Source organism: Hyaena hyaena, unplaced genomic scaffold (genome assembly GCF_003009895.1).
Source record: "Hyaena hyaena isolate Hyena2069 unplaced genomic scaffold, ASM300989v1 scaffold_20, whole genome shotgun sequence".
Taxonomy (NCBI): Eukaryota; Metazoa; Chordata; class Mammalia; order Carnivora; family Hyaenidae; genus Hyaena; species Hyaena hyaena.
Genome location: NW_024080652.1, coordinates 4,482,648 through 4,507,149, shown reverse-complemented (window position 1 = coordinate 4,507,149; position 24,502 = coordinate 4,482,648). Strand labels below are relative to the sequence as shown.

At 58.6% G+C, this 24,502-nt stretch overlaps 1 protein-coding gene across 1 annotated transcript; it reads left to right on the top strand.

The window, feature by feature from the left end:
- The first annotated feature begins 1,459 nt into the window (after positions 1-1,459).
- Positions 1,460-18,574, top strand: ZNF316 (zinc finger protein 316). Its single transcript, XM_039226087.1, has 6 exons — positions 1,460-1,563; positions 5,708-6,087; positions 6,316-6,446; positions 7,267-7,393; positions 7,978-8,091; positions 14,735-18,574. The coding sequence occupies exons 2-6, from the start codon at positions 5,736-5,738 to the stop codon at positions 17,041-17,043; spliced, it is 3,033 nt and encodes a 1,010-aa protein (XP_039082018.1). The 5' UTR covers positions 1,460-1,563; positions 5,708-5,735; the 3' UTR covers positions 17,044-18,574.
- Positions 18,575-24,502: the final 5,928 nt, after the last annotated feature.

The following is a 24,502-nucleotide window of genomic DNA, read 5'->3' as shown; positions in this document are numbered from 1 at the left end:
CTATTGCTCCTGTTTAACCCCCACCCCCATATGCTTTCCACCTAGCTTTAGGCATTGGGCTGTGGCTGCAGCCCCAGGGCCCCCCTTGAACCCCCACAGTACAAGTGGATTTGACCAATGGGCAGTGCTGGTGGGAAGGGTGGGGAGGGCAAGGCTGGGGTATGCTCACCCCTCCACACATCTGCTGCTCCCACTGGGAGATCCCATCTGCACTTTCTCCAGCTCCCCCCGGGGCTGCGGGGACGACATCCTTCCCTGCCCCACCCATTCAGGTCCAGGTGCCAGTCTCTGGGGCCTCCATTCCTGCTGATCCCCTTTACCTGAGGGGAAGGAGCGGGGCCACACCATTCCCCACTGGGGGTTTGGAGCCAGGCTGAAAAGGGCCTGGACTTCTGTGGGCCCAAGATCTCAGACCCCAGCCTTGCCCCTGGGGATGGATGCAGACAGGTTTTGGGGAGGACTGCAGGTGGACCCTGAGTCCAACGGCCTCAGCTCCTCACAGCTCCTACAGCCGCCTTTGGTTTGTACCTCCCTCTGCTTGGAGGACCCTTCCGTTCTCAGAGGCAGGCGCTCCTCGCGGTGCTGATTACAAGTCCTTCCATGTGAAGGCTCCAATCCGAGGACTGTGACGCATTCATACAGCTGCCGCTGCCCACCGCACCTTCAGTCCTCACCCTCACCCATTCTGGATAAAACCCCCACGTTTAGCGGCGCTGGTCCTACAGGCACCAGTGGTCCCGCAAGCAGTGCCCGTGGGCAGCGGCCACCCGAGCCTCCTGCTACAGTCACACTTGTCCACCACCTGCAAGGGAGCGCCTTGTCTGGCGTCCTGGCACGCCGCCAGATGGATGCTTCCACCAGGCTCCTTCGTAGGTCATCGCCTACCTCCAGGTCTCAGGACCTGGAGAGGGTCCCAAGGCTGGGGTGGGCTTACCTCCAGTCTGGCACTCAGGAGGCACTCCCCAAATCTTGGTTGAATTAGGAATCCTAACTGGGCTTGGGGAGGGGACGGGCTCGCAGGTGAGAGGAATGTCACGGGTGACTGCGGGGAGAGGGCGGGGTTGGGGCCAGGGTCTCGGAGTTGGGGGTCATGGGGTGTCTGGGGGTGGGGTCGGGGTCTCGCGTCCGGGCAGGGGGCGCTGAGGTTCCCAGGCAAAGGGCGCTGGGGTGTCTAGGGGGTGGGATCGGGGTTTCGGGGTAGGAGGCGCTGGAGTTCCCCAAGGGTGGGGCTGCGGTCCCCAGGGATTGGGTCGGAGTCGCGGGACAATGGCACCGGGGTCCCCAGCGGTAGCGTCGGGCTCCAGGGCTCAGAGCGCCCTCCCGCGCACGAGGAGCGCTTTCTTTCACTCCACGCACGCCCCCTCTGGGAGCCGCGCTCGACCCCGCGTGACCGGAAGTGGCCCCCCGTGGGCGCGGGCGGGGCGGGGCCCGGCGGCAGCACTTCCGGTGCCCACGCGCCGCCGCCGCGCAGCTCCGGGGCCGTCACTTTGTGTAGCGCGGGGCGCGCAGGCCCGGCCCGGCCCCGGCGTCCGGCGGCGGCTCTGCCCGCCCGGCGCGCGCGCGGTGAGTGGGCGGCGGTGGGGGCGGCGGCGCGGGCAGCAGGTGCGGGCGGCGGGCGCGGGGGCCGGGGCGGGGGGTCGGGCCGCCCCTCCACGCCGGCACGGGGAGGCCGCGGGGCTGGCGGGGCCTGGCCTGGGCCTGGTGGGGCCGAGCGGCGCGCCGGCAGGGCCCTTGGCGGCCGCGCCCACGCCCGGCGCGGCCCGCGAACCCCCGCCCCGGCCGCGCGCGATGGGGGCGGGCTCCGACCCCCGGGACGGGTAGAGGCCGGCAGCGCGGAGCAGGCGGGGCTAGGGAGGACACGCGCGGACTCCTCGGGAGGTGCCCGCCGCCGGCTAGGCCCCAGGGCCGGGGGTTGGGCCGTGGCCGCCCCCGGGGACACACCCATCCAAGAGGGGCTGTCACCGCCTGGGCGTCTGCGGGAGACCCAAGCCCGATAAGCTCCCCAGAGGCATGTAAGTGGCTTGGCCTGGCGCCCCAGGAGCTTGCTTCGTGACCTTGGGGGCCTCGTCTGGGTCCTCCCTCTCTGCAAATGGAGGCTCCGGTGGGCTGCTATGCCGTCTTCTACTGCTGGTGGTCTGGTAGGCGAACTAATCCCTGGGCTTGGACAGGGTCTGGGCTGCCCCATGTGGCCGCAGGGGTGGGAGAGAGGCTGGCCTTTGGGAGAGAACTAGTGGGTAGGGGGAAGGGGAGGTGTGCAGAAGGATCAGGCCTCTAGTTGCACCTGTGCGGGGACACCTTGGTACTTGGTTTGGTTCAACAAGTGTTGGCAGGTCTGGGGAGCCGGCCAGCATAGTGAAGAGCTGGCCTGGGGGAGCTAGGGGAGTAGCCCCATGGGTATGCCTGCACCAGGAGCAAATCCTGGAGAGTAGGTCATCTGGATCCATGGACACACAGTGAGGATCTTAGTAGTCAAGGAAAGAAGGCTTCTTGAAGGAGGCAAAAAAGTGGAAGGAATAACAAGAGTGTGAACAGTAAGGTCACCTAGCGGAAAGGAAGGGGTCTAGATATATACATACCCACACGTTTCTTCTTCTCTATGTAGGCTCCTTGGATTTGGGGCTTCTGTGGAGAGTTCCAACAGTTTCCAAACTTTGCTGCTGCTTTATGTTCTCATGGAGGATGTCTTATCCTCAGTTCAAAGTGTCTGCAGTGCTGCATCCTAGGGTGCAGGGCCCCAAGAGAAGTAAGGGTCTGGGATGCCCTGGGGATTTATGTTGATGAGGCTGCTTACCTGACCCTCTGTGGCTTCTGACCTGGGATCAGATGCCAGGAATTGGGCAGTGTGAGTTTCAGTGGGCTGAGGGTTGGGCAGAGAAGAGAGGAGAGCATGTGGGTCTGGGGGAGTGTGCCCAGCCCCCAGCTGCCTGGCGAAGCAGAAGGAACCTGGTGCCTGAGTGACAGAAGTCTGTTCCCTAGAATGATTCTGTTCTGGATTCTGAGTTGGGGTATGTGGGGTGTCCTGTGCTAGGCTGTGGTTCCATCTGCAGAATGACTGCTGACCTCTCCCTTCTCTGGTCACTAGCAGGTGCATTTTGGAGGAAAAGGGACGTCAGGTCACAGCCTCTTTGAAGGCAGAGATTCTGTTGTGCTTCTGGGATGAGTTCCATTTTGAAGGATCCAGAAGAGCGGTCAGTCTGTTCTGGAATGTGGCAGTGGGGCCAGAATACTGAGAGTTTTGTTTTTAGTGACTCTGTGCCCTATGTAGGGCTTGAGCTCACAACCCCGAGATTAAGAGTCGCATGCTCTACTGACTGAGCCAGCCAGGTGTCCCCGAGTTTTTAAAATCTCATGTTATCATGTTGATTACAGACTTTAGAGTCATTTCCTTAATAAATATTTGAGTGTTCACTCTGTGCCTGGCACGGGGCGGGGGGTGGGGGGAGGTTCAGAGATGAGCAGAGGGAACTTCGCCTTCCTGCAGCGGACTGTGTGCTTGGGGAGACGGGCACTAAGCAAACAGTTCCGTAAGTATATAAGAATGAGGTGCTGTGAGGGCAGAGTTCAGAGAACTGTGTGAAACAGGGGGCCCAGGAGGCTACCTCCAGAGGATCAGTGAAGAGGGGAAGCTAGTTCCGGGGAAAGGGAATCACATGTGCAGAGGTCCGGAGGTGGGACCAGCATGGGGCCACTTTATTCCAAAGCCCTGGGGTTTTCTTTTGTGAGTGGGTCCTTGGCTACGGCAGACTGGCCTGTGGGAGTCTGCTCTGGACGGTGGCCAGGCAGGAGACAGCTCTGCTGGGCTTGGTGTGGCGTCTGGGCTTAGCCTGGATTTGTAGCCCCAGGCCTGGGTGAGAAAAGCCCTCCTCTGGCCCTGAGGTGGGTGGTGGTTGGGAAACCTTTGCGGAGCACTCTCAGTGCCCTGAGTGCCGGTTAGGGCTGCACCTTCCTAGAAGTGGCTGGCGTTATCCACGGCACGCGTGTTTCTACACCTGGGCACCTTCACATGCCCAGAGAGCCAGGGAGACCCAGGAGGTGGGCTTTCAGGAGCAGCTGGGGGCTGGGGTGGCCTGTAGAGGCATGGCTCTTCACCTGTGAGCTTGGATTCAGTGTCTGGGAATCCGCAGTCTGGTTGGTTAGAGGGGAGCCTGAGGGGCAGGACCAAGGTAGCCTCTGGGTGCCTGTGCATCCCAGCCTTTGGACCCGGGCCTTGGTCTCTGGAAGGCTTTCACGGCTGCGCCAAGGCGCCTAGCTCTGGAAGTGTGGATGGAAGCAGCAGCGGCAGCTTGGAGCAGAGCAGAGAGCTGTGTACTGCCTTTTTAATAGAAAAGCGCTGAGTTGTGGAATAAGGGCTAATCACTGAGCAGTTTTCCCATGGGTACCCTGTGTTCCGAGCTGTTCTGGTGACCGTGCACGTCTCTATGTGGGGCGCCCCTGTCCCGTGGGAGGGGCTGACATGTGCAGAGGTCCGGCGGTGGGACCAGCAGATGCTGTCCACTGCTAGAGCCCAAGGAGCTGTGCAGGGCCCACCTGCCCCACATGGCTGCCATTGCGGGAGCCTTCTGGCAGTCCTGCTCTCATCTCAGGATGCTGTGTCGCTGCATTTGTAGTTGGTTTGGATCACTTCAGAAGCGGGCTGTTAGGTCTGAGACGCGGCTGGGGCTGGGTGGTAGGCTCCTTCTCAAGTTTTCACTCAAAAAGGAGCCCCAGAAACTGACTTGTCAAAACCGTGACTCTGTCCTGCCCTTGGGTCTCCAGGGAGGCTGGGGGAGGGCGCCCACCTGGTAGGGAGGCAGGGCCCCTGAGCCTGTCCCCTCCATCCTCCGAGTCCCCTGCCCCCGGGTCTGGGCTGAGCAGCCGGCTCTCTTTCTCCTGAGCACCTGGGCTGAGCCAGCTGTGACACTGGCGTGAGTAGCAGCCTGGAAGCCACCGAGCCTTTGACAGTTCTCTCCTGGGATTCTCTGATCCTTAAACTGGGAGAGATGTCACAGGGCATTTTGACTGTCTTTGCTGGTCCAGCAATGAAGCAAATCTTCATGATACGCTGCACTTTTTCCAAACGGCCTGCACGGAATGAGGGGCCAGGGAGCTGCAGAGGGTAGCATGTACCCAGGACCTCCTGTGTGGCGCCTCTGGCAAGCAGGAACCTGATCTGCTGGCCTTCCAGGCAGTGGCGAATGAGCCTGCCAGTCTTACCTTTCACCCCTGCCCGTGCCCAGGCCTCTCCTTCCACACCTGTGCCAGCAGAGTGGGGGGTGTGCAGAGGCGGGTCCCCTGGATGTAGGCAGGCTGTTCCTCACAGGCCGTACTCGCCCCTTGCAGCCAAAGGTGGGCCACCCTCAGCCATGTGGCCTGGACCCCCTGCTTCCCATGGGCCCTGAGGATAAAGACCTAGGCTAAATCCCTGATTTACTCCAAGAAAGCACAGCAGTTCATACCCTGTACGTAATTGCTGGCAAGAAAGAGCTAAGGCTGCATAATGGGGTCACAGAGAGGGGCTCTGTGGTTAGGTTTTCTGGGTACAGAACATCCCACTTGTGCCACGTGAGAGCATGGGAAGAGCCTCGGTCCTTCCTTGACGCAGGAGCCATTACCATCTAGTGGGGGAGATACCATGTGCCTCCCCAAGGGCGGGGGGAGGCCCGAGGAGCAGCTCGTGGGAGCAGCCGGGGGGTGGGGGGCTCATCCCCGCTGCCTGTCTGTGTTTCAGGCTGAGTGGAGGCTCTCCTCCAGAGAGGATGGCAGCCCTTCGTACGACCCCGGACTCACCTGCCACGCAGCTGGCGAAGGCCGAGGATGGGCTGGAATGTGGTCCTGCTCAGGAGGAAGAAGAGGAAGAAGAAAAGGGGGAAGAGGTGGAGATGGAGGAGGAGGAGGAGGAAGAGATCATAGTGGAGGACGAGGAGGATCAGGCGGTGGTGGAGGAGGAAGAGGAGGAGGGGGAGCAGGCAGGGCATGTGGAGCAGGTGGAGGTGGAGGAGGACGAGGACGTGGAGGAGGTGGTGGCAGAGGAGCAGAGTCTTACGTTGGGGACCCAGGAACGCCTTAGCCGCGGTGGTGATGCTAAGTCCTCAGTTCTTCAGGAAAAGGGTAAGAAAAAGGAGCTGGCATTGGGGGAGGGGGGGAGGGGGCTGGGGAGGGCAGGTTTGGAGAGCTCTTCTTCGGCCCCACAGGGTGGAGCTGGAGCATTAGGACCCAGGGTTTGAAACAGAGGAACAGGGGTGGGGGGAGGGAGTCTCCTGACCCTGCTTGCTGTCTGGGCAAGGTGGCCGTGAGGCCTGTGGGTGAGGGCGGGCCCTTAAGAGATCCTCCCCTCAGCCTTGCAGGCCACCAGGGTTCGAGCCACACCTAGGGGTGAGGGCCTGGAAGAGGAGGAAGAGGACGAGGAGGAGGACGAGGAGGACGAGGAGGAGGAAGATGATGACGATTCCCTGACAGCTGGGTCTCAGGTGAGCTGCTCTCACCATTGGGAGTTAACTGGGCAGGGTTTTAGGAGGGGGCAACTTGGCATTTGCTGTCCCTGTTGAGAGCCCTGTTGGCAAGGCAGGGGCACTGTGGTCGCCAGGGCGAGCTCAGCCTGTGAGCAGGAAGTGTCTGGGGGTCTCTAGCCCCAAGCCCATGGGGGTGTGGTTCCAATTTCCTGGGGCCCGAGACTTCCCCGGCCATTGGGGTGTCCTGAGTGTGCTGATTGCCACGTGCTCAGCTGCACTGTGCGTTGGTATTTCTGAGGACTGGCTCTGCCCCGGGTGTGGGCTGTGGCCCCTCACCTGGAGTGCCGCTCGCCTGGCCAGGTTCCGGTTTCCTGCCGAGCCCAGTCACCTTAGTCAATGCCACTTACCCACCCAGGCATGGGCCCTCACGTTGCTAATGCAACTACTGGCTTAGGCTGGACAGGGACATCGGAGGGGAGGCCACAGCCTCTTAGCATGGCCAGGGACTTGAGCTTTGTTGTCTCCTGGGCTCAGTGTGAATCTCGGCTCCCCTCTGTATGAGCTGAGTGTCCACCCTCTTTGAGCCTGGGTTCCTCACCTCTGAATGGAACTGGGGTCCTTGCCTTCTCGGGCTGCAGCCAGACTCCGAAGCCCTCAGTGCTGTTGGGCCTTTGCAGGCCTGTCGGTAATGGGCCACTGGGCTGTGTCCCCATGAGCTCCATATTGCAGGTCCACGGGCAGTTCTTCCTGAAGTAATTGTCTGTTGTTCTTTCCAGGGGCTCCCTTGCCTCTCTGCCAGGGCAGCTCAGGGCAGTGGCCAGGGCTCTTTGTCTTCCAGGGACTGGTGACCTTCGAGGATGTGGCTGTGTACTTCTCGCTGGAGGAGTGGGAGAGGCTGGATGCAGGCGAGCGGGACCTTTACAAGGATGTCATGCAGGAGAACTATGGGATCCTGGTGTCCTTGGGTAAGCAGGTCGCCTTCCATCCTCAAGAGGCCTTCTTATGTGATGGCTGCTAGCAGCTTAGTTGTTTGAGAGGGTGGCTTCTGAAACCCCAGGGTCTAGGAGAAGGGGGTCCTGAGCTAGCCCACCTCCTGAGGGGGGTCCTGTGGACCATTCTGACTTCTGGGTGGGGCCGTGCTCTGGAGTCCCTGCTGTGGCCCAGTGGTGCCTTGAGCCAAGTGAGGGTGTCTTGTGGCCACCGGTCTCTCCCAGAGCTGTGGTCTCGGCTTTATATACTCCCCAGAGGCCTCCAGGGGCGAGGAGTCAGGTGACAGGGGAGAGAGGTGGGCATGCCACTGAGGAAGGTGTTGTGGGGAGGGGAGTCTCCGCAGGAAAGCTGGGGAATATCATGGCAGAGCTCTACAGAAGTGAAGGTGGGCTTTCCCAGAGTGGAGGCCAGGAGGTTGGAGGGCTGGTCCTCGGAAGGCTGGAGAAGAGGGGAGAGAGTGAGTGGGGAGCGGCTGGGATGTTGGGGTGGCCCTGTGTGGCGCGAGGGCGGGCCTGCGCAGAGCGGCCCTGCAGCTGCTGGCTGTCCTTCTCCCGGCCAGGATACCCAATCCCCAAGCCGGATCTGATCTTCCGGCTGGAACAAGGGGAGGAACCCTGGGTTCCAGATAGCCCCCGTCCTGAGGAAGGAGACATTGTCACTGGCGTCTACACAGGTGAGTATGAGATGGATTCTCCTGTGGTTTCGGCCTCCATAGCCCCTCAGAGTTGCCGGACCTTGGCCTTCACCTTAGCTCTCTGCTGCAGTTTTGGTGCTGGTGGTCTGGGATGTGGAGTGGGTGCGCGGAGACAGGGAGGCTGCCGTGTGCCAGCCTCTGCCTTTGTGGGTTGCCTTCCATTCCAGCCCTTGGTCGTCCGAGGCTGGGGAGTCCTGACAGAACCTCGAGCTTCCTCTTAGGAGCCTTTCACAACGTCTCTGTCCCTGCCTGGGAACCTCTCTGGTTTTGGGTGTTCTTGGGTAAGTGAGGGCTACTTGTTAAGTCTTCGGCTCTGAGGGACAGGAGGTGGCCACATGTGGTCCTGACTGTGAGGGGTGAGTTAGGCTCCGTGTCTCAGGGTTCCCTGGGGGTCCTTGCACGGCAGGAGTATCCAGTTCTGGGCTGGAGCGATGTCACCTTAGGGAGGGGCACTGGATGGCTCCTGCCAGTCACGTGCCTGGATAGACTCAGAGTAGCTCATAGACGTGTTTCCAAATAAAAACACAGAAAACCGCCGACCATGCTAGGCCTGCGCGTGTACTCCTCGTGGTGTTTTCCCCTTCACTGTGTCCTTCCGCAACCCCGGGACCTGGCAGGGCAGAGACCAGCCTCCCTTTGCAGATGAGGAAATTGGCCTCGAACATGGTGATTAAGAGCCCAAGGTGGGCTCAGGCCCCAGGCCCCACTGTCCCCGGTGTTGTAGAATGGCCTTCCTGCCCCAGCTGTCCACGCTCCCTGGGACAGGTCTGGGACCTGTTCCTGGGTAGTGGACTGGGGAGGGCTCGAGCTGGTGACACTATGGCAGTTACACCCAGGCTGAGGCTTGGATGTGCGTGATGATTCCCAGGGGGTCTTAGTGGGGGGGGGGAGGGCGTTTAGTGGCATGTCTCAGAAAAGCCACCTGCAGGTAAAGGGGCCACACGCCTCATCACGTGGTCTAGATGTGGCCCCATTGTCCATGCTTCTTGGAGGGTCCCGGGGTGCAGCCTTGTGCCCCACAAGGTGACCTGTGACCCTGGGTGGGTGTGGCAGCTCCCTGAGGAGGCTGGCTAGCTGGGCCACTGCCCCTCTGTCCTCCCCAGCGGCAGTGGTCGTTGTGCCAGGGCCCGTGAGCCTGGAGTGCTCCCCTACCCTGCCCCACTTGTCTGGGGAGCCTGAGCTAGGGGCAGGACCAGGCACATAGTCTTGGACATGGCCCTGTGCTGGGGTGGGGTTGGGAATCTGGTAGCCAGGGCTGGGGTCAGCCTGGGTGGGCTAAATCCGCCTAAGGTCCTTCTCAGCTAGAACTGAAGTCTGTTTGCTAGATGGCCTCCTTCCCTTTCCTTTCTGTACTCACTTCTGAGCACCCGAGTCCGTTGAGAACTGAGGGTCACTGTGCCTGAGGGTACAGATGCTGACTCTTCTGAGCCCAGCAGTTTCTGGATTTCCACATTGTAGTCTGGCGAGACACAAGTGTATTCCTCTCTTGTGTTTCTTGAATGCTGGGGCCTAGAGGTCTGGCACATTCTCCACCTTCTCACACTCAGGCGCCCCGTGACCCGTCCAGTGCTGACTTGATGCCTGTGCTCTGGCGTTGCCCTGTGGTCACCACCTCCAGCTCATGGGTGCCCGCTCTCCTCACCTCTTTTGAGCCCACCCACTTTCCTGTGCCTTTCTTTTCACCCAGCTTAGATGGCGTCTCTCCCTCTGCGAGTGCCCCGTGTAGTCACCTGGCAGACCGCTGCCCCTGGCGGCACCCCCTTCCTGCGCATGCGTGCACTGGAGCGGGGATGGTGGCTGGAGAGCAGCATACCTGCGGGCTGAGCACAGCCCTCCTGCGGCCGCCGCCACCGCCTGGCCTGCCAGGCCGGCCTGGGGTCCTTGCGGGGCCGGCTTCTCTGTTCTGAGATACGGACCCTCTTGGCCTCAGGAGCCCACATGCCTCGGGGCTCTCAGCTGCCTTTCTGGCTGCTTCTCCATCTGCCCTCGCTTGTCTGCGAAACCAGGACGGTCCTGCGTCCTTTTCTGTCCTCTCTAGGTGGCGGGGCCAGAGCTTCCGGTACCATTCCTATCTCTGCGGCTCATCCTCAGCTTCTTTCTCCAGCCCTGACCTTGTCTGCCTGACATCTCCATTCAGTTATCTGATGAGCATCTCACAGTGAACCCCTCCCCCCGCAGCGTGAAGTGGCGCCGCTTGTCCCACCCCAGGCCCCTCATGCAGCGTCCTGGGCACCCGACTGGGCCTGGCTGCCTGTTCGAGTGGTCCCTGTCCCATGCTGCCGTGAGGCCGTCAGGTACAGGTGTTCCTGAGTTGCCATCTGCCTTACTCTTCAGAAACGTCCCCGTGCTCTTGGCACAGCATCTGGGCTCTCCGCTGGGGCCTTGGGGCCTGCTGCCCTGCCAGACCCATCTCACACACCCTTAGCTCCCCGGGCCCAGCTCCACAGACAGCCCTTCTCTTCAGGCTCTCGCGTGCCTCAGTGCCTCCTGTTTCCCCTGCCCAGAGTGCCCTTTGTGTGGCTGGCTCAGCTCTTAGGTGCCTACTGAATCGCGTGTTCTCTGACCACACAGCGTTCAGGAGCACCCCCTCCTGTATCCCTCCAGGACGTGTCCTGACTTACAGCAAACAGCGCCGTCTGAAATGGTCCTGGCTGCATGTTTGCTTCCTCATTTCCTGCCTGCTGCCTCTGGCAGGCTCCATGAGGGCTGGCACTGTGTATTGTCCACCCTGTGCTGTCTCCACGGTACCCGGCGGGCCTGGCACCCCACGGGGCCGGCTGCTGGTCCCCCTCCTTGGCTGCTGTTCCTGCCCCTCACGTGAAAGTGAAAGACGAGTACAGCGTGCAGGGCTGAACCTGCCTAAAGATGACACAGGAAAGGATAGAGATAACATTTAAAAGCAGTAAGAGGTACAACACTAAGGCGGGTGACTCCCACAATGGGTGAGCGCAGGCAGCGTCTTTGGAGAGGAGAGACGCAGAGCACCTGTGGAGCCGAGGCACAATCCTGGTGCCAGCCTGCAGGTGGTGTCCACCTCACACAGCCTATGAGCACCTGTCTGTCCTCTGGAGAACTGGGGTAGGGGGTGCCTGTCCTCAGTGTGGGCCTTCCCTTTGTCACACCTCCGAGGGGACCTGGGATGTCACCGAATCCCCCTTTTTGGTCTGAGCCATGGAGAAGGCACTTAGGTCCTATCTTGCCTCAGACCCCGGGGCTCAGTGTGGGCAGAAGGGGAAGGAGCCCGGCCGCAAACTCCTGCTAATAACTGGTCCTTGGTACTATAGCTCACAGTATAGAGGAGGAGATTGAGGCCAGCGATGGGGGGTGGGGGGTGGTGGGCTGTGTCCTCATGGGAGGACAGATCCCAGCTCAGAAACCTGGCCTTGTGGGAGCTGCCACCTCCCCCACACTTAAGCATAGGCCTGATTACTGAATTCCTGCTCAGGGGGCAGGCAGGACAGCTGACCAGCAGCCCTGGAGGAGGGAGCCACCCGCAGCTTTGGGCACACCAGCCCTTGTCCACGTTCTCCTCTGATAACTGTCCCCAGGTGGGGGGCCCTCCCCAAACCCACCTTGAGTCCCCGGGTCTAGAGGGAGAGTCAGGGGCAGGTGATGACTTTACTCAAGGGTCCCAGCAGAGAGGTGTTTAGTCAGAGCAGACCCAGGGCCGACTTACCGTGGGGCCGGGCCTGGGGGCAGGCCACTGGGTCCCTGGACAGGGCAGAGGCTGCTTGGGGGCAGGAGTCCTAGAAAATGGTGGCACCGTTCCCTGGGCGTCTTGTCGGTCACGCTGAGCAGCTCAGGGGTGCAGGGCACCAGGTGTGTGGCCCAGAGGCCCTCACCTTCCCCAAGGCCCTCCGATTAGGGCCTGGGTAGGGTACTTCCTGGAAGTTCCTTGGGGGCTCTGCTGAGGAGGCCACTGGTCAGCCCCTGGGATCATCACTGGGCTCCAAGGGCTGGTTCCAGCCTAGCTTATCACCCAGGGGCACACTCCTTAGGTGCAAATGTCTCCAGGAGATCAAACACCAGCTTCCACTCAGGGTCTTCCCCTCTACCCTCCCTCTGTGGGTTCTGGAAGAAGCAACCGTGCTTAACCCCGTAGGCCACTGTTGCACATGTCCTGTCACCCTCTCTGTCAGAGCATCCTCTCTGCCCTGGCTCTTGTCTCACAAGTAGACCTGGCAGGTGCTCAGTTGGATCCAGCAACCCCCCTGGGAACCCTGTCCCCATTGCAGCCCAGAATGACCCTTACATGGGACACCCCCATTCCAGGGCTCACTTTGGTGACAGGAGGACCAGGAAACAAAGCCCAGTCTCGGGGCAGGCTGCTCTTCCTCTGGGTCCCTCCAGTGGCCCACGCCTTCCAGAGGTCCTGTCTCGGGCTGCAGCCGGCTCTGACCGCCCAGGGACGTGGCTGCCCTTACCGTCCCTTACTTGGTGTCAGTGGTGCTCTCCACCACCTGGCTGCGTGTTGAGTGTCCTCTCGTTCTCGGATGAGTGGCGGTGCCAGCTCCAGGGCTAGTGACCAGGTCCCCCAGGTCCCTCCTATGATCACGGTCTCTGCAGTGCCTTGTTCAGAGAAGCTCGAGGTGCACCCCCTGGGGTGCATAGCAGAAACGTTCTGCTGCTCCTGGACCCCAAGGAAGAGGTGTGGTGGGGGAGTCACTGGGACCTGGCCCACCCCTTCCAGTTCTAAGTGGCTGAGGTCGCCTGTTGGTGAGCCCTCATTTGGCCTCAGTGGCTGCTTTGGATCCAGCAAGTGCTGCCCTGGGTCTAGGTCCCATGCACCCCGCTGAGACATCACACTTGTTCCTCAGCTTGAACTCCCCCCTGCCTTAGGGAGTCTATCATTCAAACTACTCAAGACCCTTGCCAGAGTCTTGAGGTAAAATTCCTTCTGAGACTCAGGGAAAGAATTTCCAAGTGATCTCAGCTCACCTGCCTGACCCTTCCACGGACAATCCGATCTCGTAAGGGCGCTGCAGCCGCGCAGTGAGGAGCGGGTACTGCTCTGTGCTGTTGAGGGCACCGGCCACTCCACAGCACCCCCTCATGGCTCTGGGTGGCATCTGGAGGCAAACTGAGCTTAGTTCAGGGAACTTTTGTCTCTTATTTTAAAGCTTATTTTTACTACAACAGTATATTACTAACTGTAGAAAACCTAAAGGATTGCCAATTATGAAAAAATAAAATAACCCATCTCTGTATCCCTTTACATGATGCGTGGTTTTTTTTCACAGCTGAAATCATGCCTGTGTCTGGCTTTATTTCACTCTGCGCTGTGCTGGGTTTGCCCGCGTGACCATCTCACCATACATGTAGAGTGGCATACAGAAATACAGAACAAGGACTGAGCCGGGGTGGGCAGCCGTCCGGGGCCCCGACCTTCCCTGGGGGGCAGGACTCGTGATCTGACTCATCCAGCCAGGTGATGGCTGGCACTGGCCACAGTTTTGGTGGTGGACCCAGGTGGAGTAGAAGAAGAGATTACCAGCCTCGGAGTCTGACCCTTCCAGATGCTAGGATTCTGACCTGGGCTACAGCATGGGGTGCAGCCACTGTGGACATTCATGAGGCAAAGTATACATGAGAAAGTAGGCACACAGGTACTTTGGAACACCGGGGGCCACCGTGGGTCAGGCTTTTCCCTTCTGCTCCTGGTGATGTCGTGCCTGCTCCATAAGTGTTAGTTCCCTCCCAGGTGTATCACAATGGCAGGTATATCAGGACTCCATTATGTAAACCAGAAAACTCTACAGGCCTGAGTCCATAATCATCCTCTGCACTGAAGGGAGAGGTCGAGGTGCAGTTTGGTGGAGGAGGTACAGAACTGCAGGACCTTGGGGGTGTCCTTGGCCTTCTGTGATAAAGTGTTTGCAGTTCATCCAGTCTTAGCCAACTGGGGACTGTTTCCCAGATGCACAGCCACTCAGAGAATGGTTCCCCAGCTTTGGGGAGGCTGAGCAGGGGAGCGTGGGCTATACCTGAACAGTTGCTGGTGGCTGTTAGTATGAGTTTAGAGAGCTGGGTCTCCTTCACTCAAGGTAGCTTTTCTGGTTCTGCCCTTGAGTGTGGGTGCGAGACCTGTGGCTGCTGGCCAGCCTGAGGCTGGTGAAGAACTCAGAGGGGGAAGGGACGCCAGGCAAAGCTTATTAGGTGCTTAGGAGGGCAGGTTCTCAGCGTCAGGGGCCTGGGGCTGTGCTGGCACCACAGTCTTGCTTGCCTTGGGCCAAGCAAGGGTGGGGGTGGAATTCTCTAGAACACAAGGGGCTTTGGGGAAAACAACTCGGGAATCTGTTTTTCTAAACACAGGCCCCCTGTCATGTTCTCACAGGAACCTGCAGGCAAGGTCACCAACTTTGTAGAGCATCCCTGTTCCTGAGCAAGGGCATTAGTTGATGCCATTTGAGAACAGTCCAAGAAGTGAAGGAATCACGGCTTCCCTAGGAGGGACACCCACGGGGGAAGTGGTGGCTTTACTGAAATGGAGGCACCCTGTCCCAGATCGGGGATGGAGGCTCAGTGCGAGGGGAGCTTGGGGTCCCGCCCAACGCGCGATTTCTCAGGGGGAGGAGCCTGCAAGGAGCTGCCTCTCACCTCTTCTGGCCTTTGTCCCCTTCAGGGGCCTGGTTCTGGACCGACGATATCGAGGACCACGAGGAGGAGGACGACGAGGACTTCCTGGCGGAGGTGGCCGAGGAGGAGAACGAGCCCCCGGGGCTCTGGTCAGCGGCCTACGGCGTGGGGGACGTGCCTGGGACTTGGGGCCCCGATGACTCGGATTCAGCACAGACTCCGGAGGGGTGGGGTCCCGACCCTGGGGGTCTCGGGGTCCTGGCTGAGGGGTCCGAGGCGAAGCCCTTCCTGCCGGGCCGGGAGCCTGGCGCGAACCTGCTGGCACCCTGGGCCTTCCCTGCTACTGTGGCCACTCCAGTAGGGCGGCCCGAGACCACGTGCGACGTTTGCGGCAAAGTGTTCCCGCACCGGTCCCGGCTGGCCAAGCACCAGCGCTACCACGCGGCCGTCAAGCCCTTCGGCTGCGACGAGTGCGGTAAGGGCTTCGTGTACCGCTCGCACCTGGCCATCCACCAGCGCACGCACACCGGCGAGAAGCCCTTCCCGTGCCCGGACTGCGGCAAGCGCTTCGTCTACAAGTCGCACCTGGTCACGCACAGGCGCATCCACACTGGCGAGCGGCCCTACCGCTGCGCCTTCTGCGGTGCGGGCTTCGGGCGCCGCTCCTACCTGGTCACGCACCAGCGCACGCACACCGGCGAGCGGCCCTACCCGTGCCCGCACTGCGGTCGCAGCTTCAGCCAGAGCTCGGCGCTCGCTAGGCACCAGGCGGTGCACACGGCCGACCGGCCGCACTGCTGCCCCGACTGCGGCCAGGCCTTCCGCCTGCGCGCCGACTTCCAGCGCCACCGGCGCGGCGGCGGTTGCACGGAGCCCGGCGGCGACGGCACTCGGCGGGAGGTCTGCGACACGGTCCCTGCGGCGGTGCCCGAGGAGGCCGAGGCCGGGCCGGAGGGGCCGGAGGAGGCCGAGGCGGACGGAGAGGCCGAGGTGGAGACCAGAGAGGAGGCGGCGGCGGTGGCGCCCACCCCCGGGAGCAAGGAGGACCCTGAGCCGGACAGGCGGTTCCTCGAGCTGGGCAACGGCCTTGGGGAGGGCGAAGGCCCTTCCTCGCACCCACTTGGCTTCCACTTTCCCGTGCACCCCAAGTCCTGGCTCCACCCGGACGGCTTCCCGATCCTGGGCCTCCCGGACTTCGGGGACCGGCTGTCGGGCGACGGGCGCCCCCTGCCGGGACCCCTGGGGGGCCGGCTCGCCTTGGTGGAGAGCGCCGGGCTGGCCTGCGACCCTTTCGGCGGCGGCGGGCCGGGGAGCGGCGGCGGCGGCGGGCTCCGCGCGTTCGCGCCGGCCGTCGGGGGACTGCTGGCCGAGCCGGCACCCGCCGCGCTGGCGGAGGAGGAGAGCCCGTGGATCTGCTCCGACTGCGGCAAGACTTTCGGGCGCCGCGCGGCGCTGGCCAAGCACCAGCGCTACCACGCGGGCGAGCGGCCGCACCGCTGCGCGGACTGCGGCAAGAGCTTCGTATACGGCTCGCACCTGGCGCGCCACCGCCGCACTCACACCGGCGAGCGGCCCTTCCCGTGCCCCGAGTGCGGCGCGCGCTTTGCCCGCGGCTCGCACCTGGCGGCGCACGTGCGCGGCCATACGGGCGAAAAGCCCTTCGTGTGCGGCGTGTGCGGCGCGGGCTTCAGCCGGCGCGCGCACCTGACGGCGCACGGGCGCGCGCACACGGGCGAGAGGCCCTACGCGTGCGGCGAGTGCGGCCGCCGCTTCGGGCAGAGCGCGGCGCTGACACGGCACCAGTGGGCGCACGCCGAGGAGAAGCCACACCGCTGCCCCGACTGCGGCAAGGGCTTCGGCCACAGCTCGGACTTCAAGCGGCACCGGCGCACGCACACGGGCGAGAAGCCCTTCCGCTGCACCGACTGCGGCCGCGGCTTCGCGCAGCGCTCCAACCTGGCCAAGCACCGGCGCGGCCACACGGGCGAGCGGCCCTTCCCGTGCCCCGAGTGCGGCAAGCGCTTCTCGCAGCGCTCGGTGCTCGTCACGCACCAGCGCACGCACACGGGCGAGCGGCCGTACGCCTGCGCCAACTGCGGCCGCCGCTTCTCGCAGAGCTCGCACCTGCTCACCCACATGAAGACGCACCGCAGCGCGGCGGGCGCGCCCGGCTCGGCGGGCGCGGCTCCCGCGTCTAAGGCCGAGGCGCCCGCCAAGGGGCCGCCAGGGGCGGGCAGCGGGCCCGGGGAGCGCGGCAGCACCCTGCTGGAGTTCGCGGGCGGGACGAGCTTCGGCTCCGAGCCCACGGCCGCCTTCGCGGGGCCCTCGGGCGCCTACGAGGAGAGCATCCTGTGATGGGCCGAGGCCGACGGAGGCGGAGCCCTCTGGGCCGCCGGCCCCTTGCTCCTCTGTCCCCGGGGTGCTGAGGGCCCCAGTCCTGGTGCGGTGCCTTCCCCTCAGCCCCCGGCGCACCGCCCCCACCCCGGCCTTGGGCGCCCCTCCTGCCCGGCCCCGAGGAAACCGGATCGCCAAGCCCGTCCGGCCGTGCAGGGGGCGCGCGGGGAGAGGAGAGCCGCGCGCGGAGGAGGCGAGGGCTGGGGGCGGCTACCCCGACCAAGACTGCGGCATCCCTGGGTCTGTGCTGTGAAGCCAAGCGGTAGGGATGGCGGGCGATGTTATTTATTTCACTCGGATTCCGATTTGGGTGGCCCCGGGGGACCGGCGCCCGATGAGTTTGTGAGCGGGTTGTACAGCGAGGGAGGGGATGCCCTTGCGTCAAGGGGAGGGCGGGGTGGTCGAGGCAGAGCATCCGGCTCCTCCTCCCGTGGGTTTGGCTGACGACTTCTTCCATTCCTCAGTGAGAGACTTCAGGGCCTTCTGGTCATTTGAGTGTGTCCGGGAAGGTTTAGGGACTGCGCGTGGCTAAGGGGAAGCCCTATGGGTTTCCAGAGGACGATGTTCCTCCCTACCCGGGAGGCAGACATGCAGCTGGGAAAGCTTTTATTCTGTCTACTGTGGATATTTATTTCCATCTCTTGTGTGGCCAGAAGAGTCTGGGAGGAGAAAACGTCTGAAACCAAATTTGTGGCCCCAGGCGGGGTTGCAGGTGTTCGCAGGGGCCTGAGGGAGTTTGAAGCCTTGTTCTGGGGGAGAGTCACCCACTCTCCCCACCCCACTTGAGCACCCAGATCAGGCAGGCACTCGTGTTGCCGGGTGGGTTTTGGTCTCAGCCTCCTCTTCGAGCCCTTTGGTCCCCCCTCCCCGACACCCGGAGGCGGCACACTCAGAGATCCTTGCAGGGCTCTTTGATGGTCGCTGCGGCCCCAGCCTTCAGCTGCCTGGGCTGTCACCTCCCCTGGGGCAAGTGGACACACGGGCCCCTGCCCTCTGAGCCCAATGCTTCTTTATAATTAATAACCAACTGTAAAGCGACAGGTCGGCAGCAAATCATTTCTCACATCCCTTTGGGCCTGGGGCCCTTTAACTCTGCTTCTGTCATTATTCTATACTAGAAGCAAGTAGTGTTTCAGTTTAGAATCCCATTTCACAAGATGGACAGTCTGCACAGTGGCAGTCCACCTCTGGGGGGTGTGGACGTGAGCCTGTGGCTCAGTGACAAGCCAGGCACCCAGCTATGCAAGGCCCGCACCTGGTGGGCCCCCCACCCTCCGGGTTGGGCCATTGGGAGCCACTGGGCAGGCAGCTGAAGTGTGGCTCGTGTGAGATCCCTCTCTCCCATCTTGCCTTTTGGGCCAATGTGAGTGGGGCCAGAAAACAGACTCTGAAGCAACTGCATTCCCTTTTAGACCTAGTTCCTTCTGTTTTAGTGTAGGCACGGCCTTGGGGTCTGAGAGCCAGCGGCCAGGCTGCCGGGGCTGGGGGCGGGGTAGGAGGCGCAGTAGTCGGTGGGTGGGGAGGGGGCGTGGACCGAGGTGGTAAGAGATCACCTGGCTGGCGGAGGTGACGGGGTGGGGCGGGGCGACGAGGAGGGCAGGGGTCCCAGGAGGCGTCCGCAATGCTGGGTGATGCCTTCCCTGCCCTCCGTTTCTTTCCTCTCCTTGTGGGACGGGAGCCTCTGGGGCCAAGGGCGAGGCGGACTAGCCCTGCATGGCCGGGGTTCAGCTCCGGGCTCAGCCCTCCCTGCACACCCCTCAGAGTACGTACGTGCGGAGCCCCTCCTGGGCCCCAGCTGCTTCTGCCTGGCCTCGGAGGAGCCATTGGCAGGAGGACCTAGCTTTAATAAAGAGTGGAGACATGAGCTTTCTGACTGGATTCCATGTTGTTGCCGCTCCTCGCTGCCCTCAGGGAGGCTCTCTGCAGCTCTTGGGCCTTTTTTCTCAGAAAAAGAAGAAAAAAGTTTTTTTTAAAGGAGTTTCTCCTTTCAGAAGCTAAAATTGGTCCGTGAGGAATCAGCTCAAGATGCGCTTTGGCCCCTGATGCCTGTGTCTGCCACGTCTTTCTGGGAGTCCCCCAGCCACACTGCCACATACTCTGTAATACACCTATCTTGGAACCTTCTTGTGTTTACGATTGTTTGCTCCAGCCTTCCCGTGGTAAAAGGAGAGGGGCCATGTCCCCTTCCTGGGGGTCCAGGAGTGAGTCGAGTGAATCACAGACATTTCCTCAGAGGCCCCAATGCTTCGTGGGCTTATCCGGGCTCACCTGGTCTGTGTCAGGATGAAGTATGCATCCCCAGGACCCCAAACACCTTCCTCTGAGCTGATTTGTTGACCACCTTCTCACCACACGATGTCCCCACAACCAGCTCTGACCTCCCACCCTCGCCCCCACACATTTGGAAAATATAAACTATTAAGTAGATTCTCTTTCATATGTGATTTGGAAGCATCAGAACCGAACCCAACATTTCAGTTAAAAAAAAAAAAAAGCATTGAGTGGCAAATGGATGTTAAGACCTAAGTTAAAAATTGATAGCCTTGAGGATCTTGGAGTCTATTCAGAAAAGGTAAATTATTCCCTGATTAGGGGCTTACAGACATCCAGCCAAATTCTTTTTTATTTGGGGGATGGGTGGGTGGGGGCCCAATCCTGACGGTGGTAGAAAAAAAGAAAAGAAAGCCCTTCTGGTTTTGAGAGGATTTCTGGATTTCTGGAGTCCCTGATCGATTCCCCTAAGTATCAATTTATCAGCTTTAATCATTGCCAGGGAGTGGAAGCCCCCATGAGATGTGACCCATGAAAGGGGGTACTCTGAGCATTTTGAGCCTCTGAGCAACTCTCTGGCCTCCACCTTCCTTTATTTTCCTGTTTGTCTACTGCTTGCATTTCCCCAATGTCCTTCCTTTCTCCTGACCCTTCCACTTGGTCTCTTCAGACACTTCCCTCTAACTTTTTTTCTTTCTCTAATTGGCCACATATGGAATAAAGTATTTTGAAATTTTTGGTTATATTTATTAAATAAAGCTTTATGATCCTTGTTCATTATTTTTTTTCCCTGATGATAAAACACATGCTAGTTGTCACAATTCCAACAGTACAAAGTGTGTTATGTGCACACATTTCATCTCCTAAAGCATCACAACTACATCCCGCCATCAGGCACCAGCTGACGCAGGAGGGTGTGGGGACACATTTCTTCTGCGTACACAAAAATGTTTCACAACTGAGGACTGCTTTGTGTCCCCTTGCAACTTGCCTTTTTCATTTAACAACATATCAGGACATTTCTTTCCTACTGGACAGAACTACCTCATTTTAACTGGTCCATCATAACATTTCACTTTGTGGGCGCACCACCATTTATGTACCTACATCTCCAACATGGGTATTTGGTTGTTTCCACCTTCTCACGATTACAAATGATGCTGCAATGTAGATTCTTGTACATATTTCTGTGCAGTTTTGTAGATTTTTATCTGTTCAAATGAGAAAAAGTACTAGAGGTGATGTTGCTGGGCCAAAAGGTATGTATGTTTAAAATTTTGGATATAGCTACATTGCCACTGAGAAAGGCTAAGCAGTCCAACAGCATATTCTCCCAGTGCAGGAAGAAAGTGCTGTTGGCCCATGGCCTCACCAACACGGGGCATCCATGATTGTTTTAATCTTTGCTCTTAATTTTATAGAGGTGAATGGCTTGCATTTTTTATTTCTTTTAAACATGTAAATGGGTTATTAAAAGAAACAACAACTCATGGCCTTTGCTAAGGTATTTCTTGGGCTGTCACTATAAAATATCCCCACCCAGCCCAAGTTGATAGCCTTCCTATTTTCTGGTGTGACAAGATCTCTCAGGTTTACCTTGAAAACTTCCTACCCCAAACCTGTAATCAACCAATTCTCCAAGGAGCCAGGAATCCTTTAGTGGGAAATGATATTTAGGGACCACAATTTGGTGCTGGGGTGCTCAATGCTATGAGGCTGATTTTTTTTCCCTAAGGAAAACAATAATTTTCCAGCTTAGAATTCTATATCCAGCCATACTATTCCATCTATGAGAACAAATGATATTTTTAGTATGCAAGAATTCAGAAAATCGATCATCCTGTAACCATTCTTAGGAGGTGTGTCACAGAATGAAAGAATCAACCTAGAAAGAGGAAGATCTGGGATGCAGGAAATAGTGGAGCCAGTCTGGGAGAAGGAGCTGTCCAGGACAACAGTTATGCATCGGTCCAATCTGAGCATGAGGATGGACAGCTTCAGGAAGTAGGTTTCTGTGGAATGGGTGAGACCAGTAGAGTCAGAAATATGCCTGAGACGTTGGACATGGAAGACCGCGGCTGTGGATGAAAGTCAGGCCAGAGGAGAAGAAGGGTCCTTGGTTGGGAAAGCCAGCATGGCGCATCACAGGCCATGAAGTAAACTCTCCAGGCAAGATTTGGGTCGGGGAAGAACCAGGGTCTTGCTTCCACCTGGAGACACACACTGAATGCCGATGCTACTTCCCATAACTGGTGGCTGCAGTTGCCACTGTAAGTCTCCGTGCAATTTTTGCTTTGTAATTTGCTTTTCAATTTTGCAGTTATGTCTTTATTTATATCTGACCACCCTGGACCTACTTATTTAGGTTTTTGTCCTATTGTTCCATAAGCTTAATTCACATCATGCTTTGATTAGTAAATCTGTCGACTTTTCCTTGGCATTAGATTTCTTCCAATTTTGGTTGGGAGCTGTCAGCACAGAGCTTGATGCTGGGCTTGATTTCACAGACCGCAAGATCATGACTTGAGCCAAAGCAGGATGCTCAACCCACTGAGCCACCCAGGAGCAGATTTCTTCCAATTTTGGAAGCGTACTTTGCAGGCAGTTTCATTTTGAGTAGGAGGGTTTTTGTTTGTTTCTTTGACCAGTATTTGGGTTCCAGACTTCCTCCCTCCCTCTCTCACTCTCTCTCACTCTCTCTCTCTCCCCCTCTCCCCTTCCTGTCCAGGAGTCCACCACTTGTTGGTTACCATGGAGGTAAGAAATGTGCCCTCAGCTCCCTGTAATCCACAGGTGGGCAGCCCTTGTTCGAGGCTCTGTTTCACCTAGTGAACCTGCCTTGGGTCCTTTTCTCACCAAAAGCCCTTAAAGTGTCCTTTCCCCCCAGAGCTGAGTCTCCAAACCTAGAGCCCATGAGGCCTTTTCTCTCACCACTCACATTGTTTCTGCTCATTTTTTGGTTCAAAGAGATGTTTGCCCTGCTTTTGGATCCTGGCTCTGTCTTTTTCATTATCTGTTGACAAATGTTGTCCTTCATTGCTATGTGATCAAAACAAGGAGTGTGTTGACTGAGGATTGGCTATGCTACCTCACCCAGATCAATGTCACTTTTATTACTTCCCCTTAATTTTATTCCCTTTATCTCCCCTAGTTGTCCCCTCTGTATCCATCCTCTTCTTCCTTTGCTCTAAGAGGGTTGATGTGCCCCAACGACATTTCCCAGCCTCCTTTGTAGATAGAAGTGCCCAATTAAAATGTAAGGAAAAGATAATTATGGGGGGCTTCCAGGAAAGTTCTTTAAAAGAGCATGATTCAGCTGGGAGGTATATACCTTTTTGCCTTTTGGTTCCCCTTTTCTTGTATCTGAAATGCAGATGTGATGAGTACGGCTCAGCTGTCATCTTGAGAAAATGAAGTCACTTCAAGGGTGGCAGCCACACGCTGAGAATGGCTGAGCAGAAAAGCAGCCAGAGCCTGGGGTCTCCAAGAGCCAGATCAAGGTCGGCTGGGCAGTGGAGATGTAGCCAAGGTCCTGCCCCAGGAACTTTCCAGTTGGGATGACCAGCAGCTGCTGCTGCTGCTGCCAGAAGTAATTTCTCAATAGACCCTCTGTACTTGCATTATTTCCTGAAGATTCAAAATCCCAGAAGGAAGAAAGCATGTGATTGGCTGAGCTTGGGTCAGGGACGTTTCCCAGGTACCAGGAGGTTGAGAATCCCTGGCCCCCTTGGCATCTACAATGGGACACAGGCACTGCCTCCCACTGAGCCCCACACAAAGGATTCCTCCCTGGAGACTCAAAAAACCATGGATAACATCCACTGTGCTCCTGTAGTAACTGATAGATTGGGAGGTCTTTGGCCAGTATCCCTCCCCTTGACCAGGTGAGCTGTGGCTCTTTTTTTTTTATCTACTACCAGAGTGGATGCAAAAGAGAACACAGGGATGGGTTCTGGTCTGGGCAGGCATCCTGCCTTTCCAGGCTTTTTAAAATTCTCCATTATCCAGTCGCTATTGTGCAAATCCTGGGGAACTTCCTTTCTTTGATCCTGGCTGGAGGCACCCTGGGCTCTATCTCCATCTCATCTCGCCATCTGTCCCCAGCTCCCATCCCAAACCTAGCCCTTTACAACACTCAATGCACACAGGCCTGGCTGTAGTGTTCCTTCAATGATTTCCTTTCCAAATGATCAGCCCATTCTTAGAGGGTATGGGCCAGGTGTCACCCCCCTAGTCAGCTGAGAACAGTCCTAGGAGTGGCTGGGCCTCCCTGAATCACTGTGCCAAGATGCTGATCCTCGTGTCCTGTCTCCTTTAGGGCTTCTTTCCAGGCAGAGATGACAGCATGCAGGACAGGTGACAAAAATGTGAATTTGCTTTATTTCCACTTGTGTTTTTTTTTTTTTAATATTTTTTATTTATTTCTAGGAGAGAGAGAGACAGCGTGAGCAGGGGAGGGTCAGAGAGAGAGGGAGTCACAGACTCTGAAACAGGCTCCAGGCTCTGAGCTGGCAGTCAGCACAGAGCCCAACGCGTGGCTCGAACCCACGAACCGTGAGATCATGACCTAAGCGAAAGTCGGACGCTTAACCGACTAAGCCACCCAGGCGCCCCACCACTTGTGTTTTTTAATGCTTATTTATTTTGAGAGAGAGAGAGAGAGATCACAAGCTGGGGAGGGGGAGAGACAGAGAGGGAGAGAGAGGGAATTCCAAGCAGGCTTCGAGCTGTCAGTACAGAGCCCAACACAGGGCTTGATCCTCCAAACTGTGAGATGGTGACCTGAACCGAAATCAGAAGTTGGAAGCTTAACCAACTAAGCCACCCAGGTGTCCCTATTTCCACGTGTTACACTCCTTTATGGATCTGGGCATTGGACGGCCTATAAAAAACAAAAAGCAAACAAAAAGAAACAAACAAAAAACCCAGTGCTTTTGCTGACAATATGCAAAGCATCAGGAAGAAGAGCCCTCCTTTCCTCCATCTGCCAAATTTTAGACAAGTGCCTCTAACTGGAAGGGCCTAATTTGAGTCCAGAACCCTAGAAGCAAGGAAGCCTGGGAAATGCAGCAGTCAGCCATTCCAGCCCCAGCAAGCACACTTCAAAGGAAATGAGAATGGGTACCCATGCCCACTCACCGTATCGTTA

Coding starts and splice junctions, on each gene's coding strand:
- ZNF316 (XM_039226087.1), top strand. CDS start 5,736: ATGGCAGCCCTTCGTACGACCCCGGACTCACCTGCCACGCAGCTGGCG. Junction 7,394..7,977: donor TGGGATCCTGGTGTCCTTGG/GTAAGCAGGTCG, acceptor TCTCCCGGCCAG/GATACCCAATCCCCAAGCCG. Junction 8,092..14,734: donor TGTCACTGGCGTCTACACAG/GTGAGTATGAGA, acceptor TGTCCCCTTCAG/GGGCCTGGTTCTGGACCGAC.